Source organism: Neofelis nebulosa, chromosome 4 (assembly GCF_028018385.1).
Source record: "Neofelis nebulosa isolate mNeoNeb1 chromosome 4, mNeoNeb1.pri, whole genome shotgun sequence".
NCBI classification, from domain to species: domain Eukaryota; kingdom Metazoa; phylum Chordata; class Mammalia; order Carnivora; family Felidae; genus Neofelis; species Neofelis nebulosa.
In genome coordinates this window covers 70,769,374-70,785,701 of record NC_080785.1, presented here as the reverse complement: position 1 = coordinate 70,785,701, position 16,328 = coordinate 70,769,374, and the positions used below count along the sequence as shown (strand labels likewise).

The 16,328-nt window shown below is 39.6% G+C and overlaps 1 protein-coding gene across 5 annotated transcripts in view; it reads left to right on the top strand.

The window, feature by feature from the left end:
- DYNC1I1 (dynein cytoplasmic 1 intermediate chain 1) overlaps positions 1 to 16,328 on the top strand; it is a 314,344-nt gene that overhangs the window by 64,486 nt on the left and 233,530 nt on the right. For all 5 annotated transcript variants that reach the window (XM_058725021.1, XM_058725023.1, XM_058725020.1 and 2 more), the window contains one exon: positions 10,640 to 10,755. In XM_058725021.1, the coding sequence (XP_058581004.1) occupies positions 10,640 to 10,755 (116 nt within the window). The remainder of the gene's footprint in view (positions 1 to 10,639; positions 10,756 to 16,328) is intronic.

Below are 16,328 nucleotides of genomic sequence, written 5' to 3'. Positions count from 1 at the left end.
TGCTTGACCCCCAGTATCTTACAAACCGTTGTTTCATTCAAACTGCTGTCTTCTTTTTTTTTTTTTTTTTTTTAGAATAAATCTGTTTTCTATCACTCCACCCTGGCTAGCAGGACAAATATTGTGTCACTTGATTCTGATTTGTATGTTATCTATGTGATCAGTAAAGAAAATGGCATCGTAGACAAATAAGGGAAATAATATGACATTTAGGAAAAAGAAAGCTTTAAGAAAATTCCAAATAAAATGAGAAAATAAATTTGACCCATTTGTTTTTTAACCAAATACTTATGAAAGTACCAAAAATGCTTTGCTTTCTTATGCTATTGCAATAAATTGAATTGAAGATGATAGAAGTAGAAAGTGAAATAATAGGATAAAAAGAGTCAATTAAAAGATCACAGTATAGAAACAAATCTACATAAACTGGGAAGTGAAATTTGGGGTTGCGATGGGGAAGTTTGAGAAAGGGATTATATTTTAAATATTTTTTGTTCTTTTATGTAGGAAACATAAGTACAGATGCCACCATGAGATTGTCAGTATTTAGGGAGATGTGCTGAGTCAGCACAAGGGGAGAGGGAAGCAAAGATTCTCAACGACGAGTAGATATCAATAAGCAATAAGGGTCTTTTGTGGCCCATCACTCAAAATTGTTAAACCCAATAGCATATAGGAATATTTAGTACCTTCTGATTATACTGGAGCCTCACAACTGTATGTCCTCTGTGTCATTGTATATTAAACTCTTGGTAGGTTTTTAAAAATATTTGGAACAAAGTGAGAATGAGAAGAAACCTGCTGTGAGGGATGTGGCTGCTCCTTCCAGAAGGAGGCACTTAGGGATGCCTTCTATCCTTGGGAGACATTGGTAGAAGGTGGTGACCTCTCCTACCTCTCAACCTTTCCTTTATTCTCAGCTGAGAGAGAGGGCGAGTGTTAACTCCTGAATCCACGAGGTACCATCCCATACTGCTGTGGAGAAATAGAGAGATCACTCTGTCAAGAATAGAAATTAAAGTAGCTCTATGAAGACACTAGAAAAACATGTATTTTCAAGAGGGTGGTAGGTGTTTGAGAAAATCTAGACAGGCGGTTTTAGAGGACTTTTCACATTTAAAATCGTTTCGATTTGACTAACAGAACAGTAATAACCTCATTAGCGTTTGATGAAGTAACCCTCTTTTTGCTTGTTCTTCAAGTTTTACCAAATGTTGTTTATTATGTTTAAATCCCTGGTTTGAATTAATTTTTAAGGTTTCCTATGTAACAAGGTCTAGTATTTTCTTGAGAAAAATGTGGGTTGTATTCTTCTTGAGCATATGGATGATCTCTGCCTTTCTTTTTTTTTAAGTTTATTTGTCTATTTTGAGAGAGAGCATGTGAGCAAGGGAAGGGTAGAGGGAGAGGGAGAGAGGGAGATTCCTGAGCAGGCTCCACACTGTCAGTGCAGAGCCCAATGTGGGGCTCGAACCCACAAACTGTGAGATTGTGAACTGAGCCGAAACCAAGAGTTAGACGCTTAACCAACTGAGCCACCCAGGCACCCCAATATCTGCCTTTTTGAAAAATGTTTTATTTATTTTTGAGAGAGAGAGCATGAGTGGGGGAAAGGCAGAGAAAGAAGGGGACAGAGGATCTGAAGCAGGCTCCAAGCTGACAGCAGTGAGCCCGATGCGGGGCTGGAACTCAAGAACTGTCAATCTCTGCCTTTTTAATAACACCTAATCACACACTCTGTGGAAATTGAAATATGGAACAGCTTATAACCTGTGTGTATCAAAAGGTAATGGTAAAATGCATTTCAGAGTCTGTAAGTATATAGTAAAATTTGACCCATGAAAAACTTTAATAAACTGGTTTTAACAGATTCAATTAAAAGTCACAAGAGAGAGAGAAAACACTTTACTTACCTCTTAAGGTACTCATTTATCCAGTCCTCAAACATTTCTTGAGAAGCTACTTGCTATCAGCCAGTCTTTGTTTTCTGTTCTCAAGAACCTTGAGTAAGCAGGTAGAGGATATTTTCTGTTCCACACTAGCAGCAGGATTTTCATAAAACTTTATTCTTTTTTTTTTATTCCATTTCAGAAAAATGAGTATGACCAGTTGGCAAGGATGTCTGCTTATACTTTGGTCCTAAGTGACTTAAAGAATTGTTTAAATTTATAGCTTTATGTTGCAACTTCTACAGAAGGTTGTTCATGAATATTAAGTCAGTAAAAGGCCATTTCAACCAAATTTTTATATTATTATTGTTTTTTATGTAATATTGGAGAGAACACACTTCTGTGCTGCCTGTTTTTGTAATTCTGAACTTTCAGTTTTCCTTTGTAAGGTGGACACGTGACAGCAGAACCTCCACTCATATTGCCAAGCTGTATTGTAACCGTGACTATTTTGACTTTTCTCTTATCCTGGAAATTTGCAAGATTTACTTGTGTTATGAAATTCAAGGCAAACCCTTTGACTGTGCCTGTTGACTGAGTCAGACTTGACATTTGCTTCTGTTCAGCAAAAATACTTTAGCTGCCAAACTAATATCTCTGCACAGTAAGAAGTAAATATCATGGAAATGAAATAAATACCTCTCAAATGATTTTTTAAAATGTGAACATAGAAAATGGAAACTCATCTCTTTTGAGGTAATCAGAAAAGGTCAGCCATCAAGTTGCTTTCCAGTTCTTGGAGGAAAACACCCACTTAGAACATAGGTGATAAAGGGAGTGTGGTAAGGGGCTGCCTGCCAGGTTCACTTCCATTGTGTGGCACCCCATCGTCACCTTTCCTCCACGTGGTGTCCCATTCCCAATCCAAGGAATCGGTTCTTGAGATGTCACACCTTGACACAACTAATTATACTATGGTACAGTGTTTGGAAAACAAATTACCCTTTGTCATTTCATATTATGTGAGTTTCTGTGCCCTTGGCTGCCTATATTCTTTCTTTCTATGGATGCAGCATTTTCTCATCTGACTCTCATTTGGTGGCTTCCAGGGCCATAATTTCTGTTTTGTCTTCTTTTCTGAGCTTTGTTCTTATATCTCGTACAATGGGATAACCCTTCACCAGAAACTCATCCACTGAGGTACTCATTTTTTACCCCAAAGCATATCTTTCTGTGGATTCCTCTGTCTTCCAGTTATACCATTCACTTTTGTTCCCATAAGGCATGAGGCCTTGAAATAATCACCAGTCTGCTCCTTTTCCTTCACCCTCCATACCAAGTAAACTGCTAAGGTCTACCTTCATTTCTTTTCTAGAGTCACCAAAGTACGGCATATCCTTTCTGTTCCCTGTGCCATAACTACTGAGTGCTTTCTTATCACCTTGGACCAAGTCTCCACATTTCTTAGACTGCCGGTCACAAATCCAATAACCATGTCTCTGGCTGCGTCCTTTGAATTAGTGCTTTGCCTGGATTTTCTCTTTGGTTACTGAACCCACCCACCCTCTGCTTGTAGATCCTTTTGCGGTTCCCCCACACTCAGCTTGTAAGGTCCCACACACAGCCTCTGGTTGCTCACTTGTCAAAAAGAGATTTGATACCATTCTTTACATGGTTGCTATGCTAACAAGCTTGAAATGTTTCTTTGCAGTGGTCAATTTCTTACTCAGTAACTTTCAGTAATTTCCCATTATTTACAGCATGAAGTTCAAGTTCTTTAGCCCAAGATTTTAAGCCCTCTAAGAATAATCTGCTCACAGTGTACCTCTCAAAACTTACTCTTCCATTGCTCTTCAGCTTAAAACTTTTTTTTTTTTCCCTGAAAACCTGATCTGTCAGGTATGAAATGTGAATTTGGTCTCCAGATCTTTTTGCACAAGACTGCCTCCCTAGGTTACCCTCCTCATTCCTTTCTACCTGAGTAGACTCACCTATCTTATCCTTCAAGACTCACATCAGGCCTTCAGTCTCAGTGAAACTTTATTTATTGAAGCACATGGTAATCTGCCCATTATACTCTCCTGTCCCACTTACTGTGCGGATCACTTATGTTGGCTTTTATTATTTGCTACTTTTCATTCTTATTTTCCTTTTGATGTATATGTTTGATCTCTTTATTCTGCTCATAATGTTAGGATCTGGGATAGTGTCATGTTTCAAAAATTGTGGTTGCTGATAATGATGTTGGCTGAAGTGGTTCCTTTGCCAGTTGTCAAAGACACTGTGCATACCCACATAAGATGTTTGGACAAGAAGGAAAATGGAACCATTCCCATTCTTGCTGTCTTAGGAAATCTTCTTTGAGAAGCCTCAAGGAATTTTAGAAGCAGCACTAGAAACATTCTTTGGCGGCACCATTAATGTATCATGGGATGAAATATTCACATGCAAATATGCAGGAATAAAACCCAGCAGGATTGAGTCTGGGTCCAGTGAAGACATTCTTTTATTCCTTAGCCTTGACCTACTTTGGCATCTGGCTGAATAACTCCTTGTCTCTGAGAACATCTGTTCTGGGTTTTATCTGCATGAGTTCCAAGTCTCTTGGAGGCACCCCACCTTTATTTTTAAAGGCAATAGATAGTAGTTTCTTTGACAACTAGTGGGTGTTCTTTAGCACTCCACATGTAGGCCCAAAACAATGGCTGTCTCCATATTTTCAGGTTGCAGGTGCACTGGCTTTAGAAGCTGAAGTTCTGATGCTCGTGGCTTTGAAAAGAATGGAAACCTTTTCAGAACATAGGCACAAGAGCAGGGTATCGATTTTGGTAGATAACGCTTTGCTTTGCAAGTATTTTCTCTCTTTAGTATTAAAGAATGTTTAAAGTATTAAACACTTAAAAAATATCAGTGAAGTTTTTCTTCACTGTCATCCACTTTTGAAACGGGAGCCACATAGTATATATTTATTAGAATTCCAATGGCAATGCGCATGTTTCTCATGCTGTTAATGATAGGACAGAACCCTTCTATTTGGGATATAACCATTATTTTCGTCAACTTTGGTAGACATCATAGACAATGCTTAGGTCACACTTGGGGTTTTCCTCTTTCTTGAATAACGAAACTTTGTAAGCAGCTTAGCAAAGTCATGCTAACCTTACTGTGGTTGGATAGATATCAGTTGAACTCAAAACAGAAAAAATAATGGGGGTCTGTCTCCACTCATTCAAGGGAGTAGTTTTCTTCTTGTGATTCAGAATGTCCAACCAAGGACAAATGGACAGAACCTGGGTAGATTGGACTATGCTTGTGGTGAACTGGAAACGTTTACATCCTGAGCACCAGCCAGTGACCTTCTCAGACTTCAGATAGCTTCACTTTTTTATTCCTTGTCAAAATCTGATCTTTCTTTTCAGAAGAAACATTGCAACTTTCCTCAGCCAGCTTGTTAAGCCAAATTGACAGGATTAGTTGACGAGGAGTCTTCCAGGACTTTTAGTGGGAGTCCCACCCCAGCCCTGGGGAGATATGGGCCCTCTGTCATTCTAGGACCATGCCAAGTTAGCTTGTGAGGGATCGGGGTTCATTGCCCAGTGTCTCTGGCATCCTCTGCCTGACTCTTTAGTTTTTAGATATAGGAAAGACTTGCACTGGTCTCTTTGCCTGCCTCTTACCTCTTCTTCATCTTTGTTCATCTTTGCGTCTGGCCCGTCTCATAGAGCTTTATAAACTTGGTCCAGGGACATCCTCTCCTCCCTTTTCAGTGGGACTAAGGCCTCATCCTCTAGGAATTGGCTACATTCGGGGATCCCCAGGTGAATATGGTTAAACGGTGAAGTCTCTGTCCAGTATTTCTAACTCACTGGTACTCAGGATTTAATGGGCATTGGAATCACTGGACTCTGCCCACAGTGTTTCTGGTTCAGTAGTTTTCAGGTGGGGCCTGTGAATTTGCATTCTTACCTGTTCCCAAACTGTACTGCGGCTGCTGGTCAAGGACCACACTTTGGGAGCCCCTGCTCTAGGACTTCTGTTTGGGTTCCCTCTATATTTATTAAATGTGGTCACAGTGAATCCAAATATATGAAGCCTTATTGTACTTCTTAAGTGACACTGACTCGCTCTCTTATGATTATTTAGAACATGATATACATTTAATTCGGTGTATTTAAAATTCTATTAAAGCCTCTTATTTTAGAATAAACTACCAAGGTGAAAATACACAGTATAATTTAATAATAATGCCATGTCCACCTGGCATTTGATAATTCAAATCTCAGTTTACACTTCTGTAGGATGCCTTCTGCCTTTCCCCTTTTCTAGTCTTCTCTTCTTCCCACCTTTCCTTCCTCAAACATTGATTTAGTGCCTCCTCTGTACCTGATACTGAACTGAGGCCCAAGCTACAGAGATGAATCAGTAAGGGATAAATAAGCAAGCTTGCAGTCATATCAGACATGAAAAGAGGTGAATACAGTGGCCTGTACGAGGGGTGATAGCAGAAGTATCTGCTTGTACGTAGGTGAGAGCATGAGCTTTGTAGGAGGGGGAGTGGGATGGCAGCTAAGTGATCCCAGAGCCAGAACTGAAGAGCCAGTATGGAATTTATAGCCTGATTAGAAGGAAAAGGAATTATAGTAACATTAGTGCTACATTGGTTTTTTTCCCCCCCTCTCTTGCTAAGCAGTTTAATTTGTATCCTTGTATAAAAGAAATATGAATTGATAAGGCTGGAATAAAAATAAAAAATATATGGTGCTCAAAGTTTGTACTTAAAGGAAATAACTACTGTGTACTTCATGTCTTAAACATTTTATAATAATTTTTTCAGCTGATAAAATTGTAGAAATGTTTTTCTACAAAAAGGGAAGTTGAAGAAGGCCTCGATCACAGAATTGTATAAATGGATGGATTCTGGATCCACTGACATGCAGGCCTCAGGACTGGTCTAGGAAATACTCAGAATGGAGGACTCAGAGAACACACCTAAGAGGAAGGTCTTTGCTGTGGAAGGGTGCCACCTACTGGCAAGCCTGTCTGAACCAGCTAAGACTGGGAACCATTGTGTGGTACTCACCTTGCAAACAGGATCCTTAGATTATGTCCCAATAATATAGGCCTCGCTGTGTCTCAGGAATCCTTTCTCATACTTATAAAATGATCACATGTGCTTGACCCTCTACTATATTAGGTTGTAAGAGTGTGCCTCAGTGAGGCTATGCTCATAAAGCATTAGGAAAAAAAATCAGAGGACAGGGTCAACAGAGAACAGTTTCTAAGAACATGGCCCTTAACTTGCTGTTTGACAGAACCAAAGGCCTGGGTCTGTCACTTACTACCTTTGTGATTTTGAGCAAACGACTTACTATCGCTGAACCTTAATTTTTTAAAGTGTAAAAATGGAATAGGATGTAAAATTGTAATGAGGATATAATAAGATAATATATAAAAAGTGTTTATCTGCATTATAACTACACAGTCACTAAAGCAACAGCAGAATAGCCACAAAGTATAAAAGCATTTGCTATAAATGCAGCTGAATCAATGTAGAGACTGCAGGGAAAGACACAGTAATCTATCCATTACCCAGTAAGAAGCATTATAAGCCGTTGCTTTAAAATTATAAATCATTTGAGACAAAATCACCCTCAAGGGAAAAGGACAAGTTCATTGATGTATCAACCAATCGGCATATGTGGAGAATCACTTCATCACAACTTAGCTTTTATTTATTCTTGATGGCATGGGTTGAGTTGGGACCCTGGGTTTGCAAATACAGCATCAGTGAGGGACTGGTGGAAACTTTTTGATAGTTATTGAGAAAAGGAAACATTTTGTTTAGTGAGATAAGCTCACTCATGCAGACTAAGTTTTGACAGCTGAGAAGTGTCATGGTGATAATGCTTTCAGTTAAAGGAAAAGCAGATAGGGTCTCCCAAGCAGCCAAAAGGATACATGTGCCCATATAAAGACATTGGTGGGTGATTCTCATGCTTCATTGAAAGAGATCATCTTCAAATCTGCTGTCTTAAAGAATCTTTAATATAGAGCATTCATAAATCTGTCCTCTCTGGTTTTTTAAAACAAATACAAGCATCACCAGTCAAAAATAAATAAATTAAAAGTAGAGATGCTTAAGCCAGGAGCTGCTTGCTATGTGCCAGGCACACAAGTAAGTGCTTTGCAAGTATTAGCTTCATTCTGTCTTCACAACCACTCAGTGATGTGTACCCACTTTACAGATAAGAAACTTGAGGCTTAGTAGGGTTTGTCACTTGTTCAAAGCTTTCACCTACCATTCGGTTGATAAGTGACCAAGCATAGAATTCGAAGCCATATTTGTTTCTGAATGAGTCCATGACTTGACCATTATGCCATACTGTCTTATCAGTTGGTTTTGATTTGCCATGGTGGATTATCAAATTATATGTCAGCCTCCTATTTCCAGTGCCTGCTGATGGTTACCCATCAAGATAGGCCTATGGCTTATATCCCATCAGCAAGAAACCCTAGAATCCCTGCCTGAAGGTGTAGGTACCTTTCAGTGGGAGTATGGAGATCTCTGGGCCTCACATAGATGCCCATAGAAGTCTAGGATCCAGGGCAATCCCTTCATGCCAGGGGTGACTTCATTTGAAAAGGTGGGGCTGTCATACCAGCATACATTTCTTTCCATATCTTTGCTTGTGTGATGCAGCCTGACCTCTCTTGACCTCAGAAAGATGCTCTGGGCTATGAAACAGCAGGAGGGGCATTACCCCAAGCAGTCCTGGGGTGTCTATTCATGCTTGTTTTTTCAAGTGCTTGGAGAAAGACCTATTTCAGGAAAGAAAACATTCTTCTCTGACTTAAGATGTTAAACTAATACCTGAGTTTCTTACTTTGAAACTTTGAGCCTTTTACCTTGTTTGGCAACTTTGTTTCTAGTGTATTTTGTGTGTTTTCCACTAACTCTGTGTGAGGAGGCTGCACGGAGTTCTGGGAACCCAGCCTGACATTCTGCGGTGCAGACTTGTGAGTGAGTGAGGCTTGTGAGGCCCAGGCCTGTGTGCAGCTAAGACTATGGTCCTGGTTATGTCCACTTCAGAGATGGCCAAACAGGCTTGTTTTCTAACCGGCGTTTAGAGAACTTTGTGCACATCTACTCTGTACACATCTGTGCTATCACCTCAGTTGTTTGAGTAACTCCTAGAAAAGAAGAAAAACTTTTTTCCTAGAATGCTTGGGAGATTGTACAAGGAAATTTCCAGCTGTGACACGCATTTTTAAAATTTTATTATTGCTAGAAGTGCTAAAAATACAATGAGTCTGTGCCATCTGCTAGTAATAATTAAAAACAGTAATATGAATAAAATGTGCTTCTACTGGCCATAAAGAACTAGGGAGTGTAACTAGGATTCCCTGTATGTGCTATTGAGCTATGCATTTATTTCAGTTTTCATTACCTGTCAGAGAGAAGCATACATACTCTATGCCTGGAAATTTTTAAGAAACACAGTAGAATATGTCCCATCCTAATATTAAGTCTATTTGTTAAAAAAAATGTTCCAGAAACTGTTTTAAGATGTAAGTGTGGAAATTATGTACATATGTGCACATAATACATATGTAGTATATGCATCATATGTGTGTCGTATATATACGTTCCCATAACAATCCTAATAGCAAGTACTAGTAATATCTCCATTTTATAGATGACAAAACTGAGGTGCAGAGAGGTTAGGTACCTTGTTTAAGATCACACACACAACTGGTAAGTGGGGGGGCTAGAGTCTACGTGCTTAACCACCAGACTCTGCTGCTGCCATGATTTGGATGTTCCTGGGGGACTCAGAAGGCACTTCAGATTTCTGCAGTAACTCAGAAACTACCATTAAGAGCCCTAGGTAGGAGTTGGCTTGGTGGAAAAGGCACTGGATCAGGATTCAGGCCAACAGTACTTTAACCATGTATGAGTTCTATATACCTGGACATGTCTCTTACACTGCATTTCATTTTCCTCATCTATAAAATGGAGACGGTGATAACATCTTCCCATATGCCTCCTAGAGGTGTTGTGAGAACAGATGACGTGATAGATGTTAGAAACATCTGAAAACACTTGAAGCGTGACATAAATATTTAGAAATTGTTTTGCACATGGTCACAGTTGGGGAATTCCAAGCTAAAATCCTGTCACTCTTAGCCCAGTGCCCTCTTGACTCACCTATGCTTTAGCAATGTGCCTTTACACAGATTCACATGCTGATCTGTGTTACTTCCTCTTCTGGAGAACTGAGAAGTGTTATACTCCCTCTTGGAATGTGCTCCTCTCGATGCTATCATAGCAAACATGTTACCCCATTAAGAAATCATCTTTCTTTTCTTCTGACTTGAGAATCACTGCTTTTCCTTTGTCTATCTCATGTAAGAGGCTAGGATCTTGTATTACCAATGAAAATTCCCTTTATTGATTTAAAACAAGCAAAATCAAAGGTGCTCAGAATGGAAGCGTCTCCTCTGAGCCAGACCAAGACCTTGTTTTACAGATAGAAAAACTGAGGGTCAGCATGAGGGACCTATCTGACATCACCAGAAAATTAAGGCCAACATGGGCCAAGAAGCCAAGTGTCCTAGCGTCCAGCCCAAGCCCCTTGCACTGAGAAACTGCAGGTTGGGGTTTGTGTTGGTCCTGTGCGTTATTACTGATAGCTTTTCTGCAAAGAACGCCTTCCCTCTTTTAAGTGTTTGTCCTTTGTTACTTACAGACGAAGACTGCACAGGCTGGGTGTGTCGAAGGTTACCCAGGTGGATTTTCTGCCCAGGGAAGTTGTGTCGTACTCCAAGGAGACCCAGACTCCTCTGGCTACACATCAGTCTGAAGGTAAATAAGCTATGTCTTCTGTTTGCTTTCCATATTATCTCTAGGAGAAATTGCCAGGGTGTCACATCCTTCTTGGTTTTATATCTTTACCACAACCGATCTTCATAAGACATAAACATGATGACACACTGAAAGTCCAGATCTCCTTTGGCTCAGATTTTGACAGTTCTGGACAGGGAGCCTAGTGGTACTCCTCCAAAGGACCCATGAGCTTTAAAATGGATCACTTAGGTCACGCTTTGTCACAACTGTATGAGGAAGGACAAAATCATCACAGGATGACATTATAGAAACTTTTCTGAATTTTATCAATAAAAACAATGTGTACATTAAGATTCATGATTTTCAGGAGTCAGCAAGTAGCAGAACACCACCTGTTCCTCAAAATAAAGTATTCTGAACTACAATCACAACCAGTCATTGGTGTCTATAGTCTTTGTGGCTACTTTCTTGCTGTTATGGTAGGATTGAGTAGCTGTGACACAGAACTTACACCTCATATAGCCAGAAATCTTTACTACAGTGTGGAACTTTATGGAAAAACTTCGCTGACCCCTGATTGGCTTTGCTATTCAGATGACAACACACTAGAGTGTCTTACCATTTAAAACTTAAAATCTAAAATTTAAAAAAGTTTTCCATGCACACTCCGCATAGGTGAATGGGAAGTGAATTCCATGCTTTCTTCATGCATACCAGAAAACGTCAAGTGGAAAAGTCAGATGCAAATCCCAGTCATTAAAAAAAATACAGTAAGAGAAATTGAAGCTTATAAAATGCTCCCTAGAAATGAGACATTACACTCAAGCAGAAGAGATATATGTGTGTAAGAGTTGTTTACATTGTTGGAAAACAGCATGATTGGCATAGCTAGGCAAATTCTCTTTTTACTTTATGTTATTTTAGTTTTTGGTGTGGTGAAGAGAATGTTTGAGTTTGGGTTTCATTGTCATCATGTAGTAAATACTGAACACAAGTCATGAGGATGGAAAATGATTCTAATGTCTTGCTTGCTTTACAGCGAATATATAAATTAGTGCAGTTGGGTTTGTGCAAGCTACAGAGATTTTCAATTTTGGTTCCAAACATGTAATGTCCAAAGCGAAGTGAAGTCTGATTCCTTGAAGTAGAGCGTTGCCTACAGGTCTTCTGGAAACCTTTCCTGGGTAATACTGGGTGCTGCAGGGACAAGTCTTTGGTGACAGGGCCTCCATCTTTCAAATCTGAGAGTGAAATGAATTTTAGAAGCAAACAAGTAGCACCCTCTGGTGGTGGAATTTTAAAGCAACCACTTAAACAACTTCAAGAACCTTCTATTAATGTGGCAGAAAATACAAAGTTAGAAAAGCTTTTTGGAGTTCACTTAGGCTATCCTTGGACCTCCAGGCAGATCAGAAAGATTATTAAAAAACAACCTCACCACCCAACCAAAACATTTGTTTGAGTTAATTTGCTGCCAGAGGTATTTGCAGGTCTGTAGCCTGAGGTATGTTTATTTAGCCCAAAATTTGACCCATAACATAAAGTTATACAACTGAAATCGGAGAAGGAGTGAATTATACTTTGAAAATGTGTAGACTTCAGATATTGGAAAGGGTACAGAAATATTTACAAGGGAAGATAAATTAAGGATGAAAAGGCATCAACTCTAAACTTTTAAACTGGAACACATCAAAAGGAAAAGCCTGGGCATTTGTTTTATTACTGCAAAGAGAGCTTGGGAGCCCTCATTATGCTGTGGTCCAAGCAGCAGGAAAGAAGGAATTTATTTCTCAGCTATTGGCAGAAGGTCTTCCTGTTTTGTTAACAAGATTCATAGAGGTTTTTTTGTGGTGATGGGTGTTTCAATGGTTCAAATTCCACAATACAGATTTGAACTCAAAGCTAGCTACTGTAGCTCTAGACATTAAGCACTGCCCGATGGATTTAGACTGGAAGAACTTTAGATTTGGGTTCAGCAAATTGTCCTCTTACCACAGATGATTCTTTGACCTTTGGCTGCCTGCAGTCGCCCAGCTGCCTGGCTGACAAAGGTGCCCACTGCTTGCCTTTTACCTGCTGGGTGAAGGGAGCTGGCAGAGGGGGAGCTTGGGGAAAGCAGCAGGCAGTTGCAGGGAGAATCGACCACATGGCAGGTTTGGGTTGGCTTCTGATTTGGGGCTTGAGCCACGGCAATGTTTTCATGACAACTGCAGCCATTCAGAGGTAGGAAACAATGAACTACTGAATTTTATGACACACTGAAGCTCTTGCATGGATAATATTTAAAACTGTGGTGTATCTAAGACCCATAGCATATTTTTACCCATAGTGTAGGAAAGAATACTATTTTTAAAGTCATTTTGGAACTATGGGAAACTCAACAATATTCAAACGAGTGAAATCAGAGCATTGATACATTCTATATCCAATGGAGTTCAAGTGAATTCAGTTTTTTACATGTTACCACTTTAAAATGAAGGGGAAGGTACTTTGCCTAAGCTTAAGCTTCTTTTCTCCACCAACATTCTCTTAACTTGTGATCATAATGGCCTGTTCTGAGAAACACTCCAGAGAGTGATTTAAACCAGGAAGATTGGGGAATGAAGTCCATGTGAATACTATTTTTTTTTTTTTTTCAATTCAAATTTAGGTCATTAGTTGCAGAGAAAAAGGCTGAGAATAGGAAACACTGATTTGGGGAGCAGGTTATTTCTACTCCCAAAACATTTTAACACATGCCTTTTATTCCCAAGTAGTAAGAAAGTTAAAAATTATGCATCCCTGCCAAACTACCTGTGCGTTGCCTGTTATTAATACTCTCTGGACTGACTGTGACTTCCTGAAATTAGTTAGGAAGCCGGTCTTCTGCATCCTTATTATAGTAGGTAAGTGACTGGCTCATGCTAGGTACCCAATAAATGCTGTTGAATGACAGAGGTGATGATGCCACAGACATATTGGAAACTCCTAAGTTCTATAATGACCTCTGGGAGAATGAGGATTTCTTAGCTTGCTGGTAATGTGTAAACTGCTCTGGAAGGAGGAGGAAGAAACTTACACAACCTGTTGATAGTTTTGAGGTATTCTCTGATCTTCCTCTCCTCTTCATGATATCTTATAAATGGGAACTTAATGGCTTCATGTTGGCTACTCACCTTCCTTTTACTTCCTTCCCATGCCTTATTTCTTATACCCAAGAAAGACCAACCTGCTTTCATTTTCCAAGGTGCCACACAGCCTCAGCCTCCATACACTCGCACCTACTGCCCCCCTGCCCGGAATGCCATCTCTCCTATTTGCCTTCCTTTGGGAAGTCAAAGGAAGAAGGAACAGTCAAAGGTCAGCTCCTTGGTAATTACACTTCCGGTAGGCATCCCTCCTACTGTGGGCACAGTGCATTTCTCCTTTATTGTGCTGCATTTAACAATTATCTAAATGTCTGTCTGAAGCAGGCTGTGTGTCCTTCACTTCCATGCTGCACACAGTGCCTGGCACAAGGAAAGGGCTCAATGGACATCAATGGACATCAATGGAAGAAATGGAGAATGACATGATACTGGAGGAATAAGAAAGAAGGAAGAGAAGGTATTCACTATCCTTCAGAGAGGAAGGAGAACGATCTATGCATTACGGCTACATTGGTTTATGGATTTTTAAAGGAAAAGTCATGAGAGTGAGATTGTGTGGTAAGGGGAGTTCAGTGTTGCCATTTCCGCCAGGCCACTAATTTCGGTCCTGGGGCTGGTGCAAGCATTAACTGCCGATGAACATGGCACAGTTCTGAGAATTGAAGGAGAAAATCATGGGATGACCAGGGTAGAGCAAAGAAGTCACCAAGTTTTTACTGTGCAGAGAGCAGAGACACTATTTAAATACTTTGATCTTGGAAGAGGTGTGCAGAAAAGTGGCTAAGGAAGGTTCTTGTTTCACATTTGCACTTTAAAAACATTTTTTTTCTTAACTGGTTGAAGAGCATTTCCACTTCGGCTTCCCATCCTCTTCACCATACACTTAATACAGAAGCTGTAAGTATGAGGGTTGTCTAGAGTAGTCTAGTCTAGCATTGTCCAATAGAAACATAATGAGCCATTAATTTTAATAATGTTTTATTTAATCCAACATGTTAAAAATATTATCATTTTAATATGTAGTCAGTATAAAAATTATCAATGAGATATTGTAGATTCTTTTTCTGTATTAAGTCTTCAAAATCTGGCTTGTATTTTACACTTAGGACATATCCCAATTCAGACACTTAATTTTCATTGGAAATACTTGAATAGTAATTAGATTTCTTAAAATTTACAGCTGAAACAGCAGATTCATATGCCACAGTTGCCCCAAACATATTTAAAAGCTTTTCAGTAATAGAATCAAATACCAGTGTTTGAAGTTAAATAAAAGTAAAAATGCAGTTCTTCTGTTGCATTAGCCACATCTCAAGTACTCAGTAGCCACCCGGGGTTAATAGCTCCTTTATTGGAAAGCTCAAGTCTACCACAGACCAGCATTTCACGGAGTCAGAAGCTGAGACCTTCAAAGCCAGCCTGGTGTTCACTTCATCATGGATGGACAGAGACACTTGGGTGAGGAGACCTCCCTGACTTATAGAGAGCTCCCCCAGGGGCATGATGATGTCATAGATTCTCTTCCTTTTTATGAGATCAGCTATGTCGAAGCAGGTGTCAGATGATTGGACAGGAGCAAAGTTGTATGCCCAGGAGGGCAAGTCCACAAATAAGCTTCATTCTGCCATGATGGAGACAATTGTGGGCTCTCCTCTGGGTTCTCCCTTCATAGACTTCCCATAAACAATGGGGTTTTCATTGTTTCTGCTGTGTCTTCATGCTATACAAAGGACTGCTAAAGACCGTGTATGACCTCCTTGTTAGCTCTCTACACTTAATGCCCTTTTCCCTCTTCCTGCTCCCCTCTCTTTCTGTGTGAAGTGATTGGAGACAATGATTAAGATTTGAATTCTAAACTGCTTAAAGTTGAGTTCTAGATCTTCCTACACCTGGGGTATCTGGGTGACTCAGTCGGTTAAGCATCTGACCCTTGATTTCAGCTCAGGTCTTGATATCATTCATGAGTTTGAGTCCCGCATCAGGCTCTGTGCTGACAATGTGGAGCCTGCTTCAGATTCTGTGTCTCCCTCTCTCTCTCTCTGCCCTTCCCCCACTTATGCTCTCTCTCTCTCTCTCTCTCTCTCTCTCAAAAACAAATAAACATTAAAAAAGAAGAATTGTTAAAGAAGTGAGGTTTTATGTTTTTGCAATACTGATGTGCCAAAAATTTAATATGTTTCCTTTGGTTTTGTAAATTATTAGTTAATGAAAATGTTATAATAATAGAGAAAAACATTTTAACCCACAGAGCTTTACAAAATTACAAAGAAAATAATTCCCACTTATAAACATGTTTTGGTAGCATAGAAATACAACAGGATAATCGATTTTAAAAAACTCTCAAAAATATACATATTTCATTGGGTCAAAATTCTGTGGGGGAAGTGAGAAAAATAACAATGTAAAATGACTCTTAAAGAAGACTTTGTTGTAGTAATTTCAAATGGATGCTGGTGGATAGCA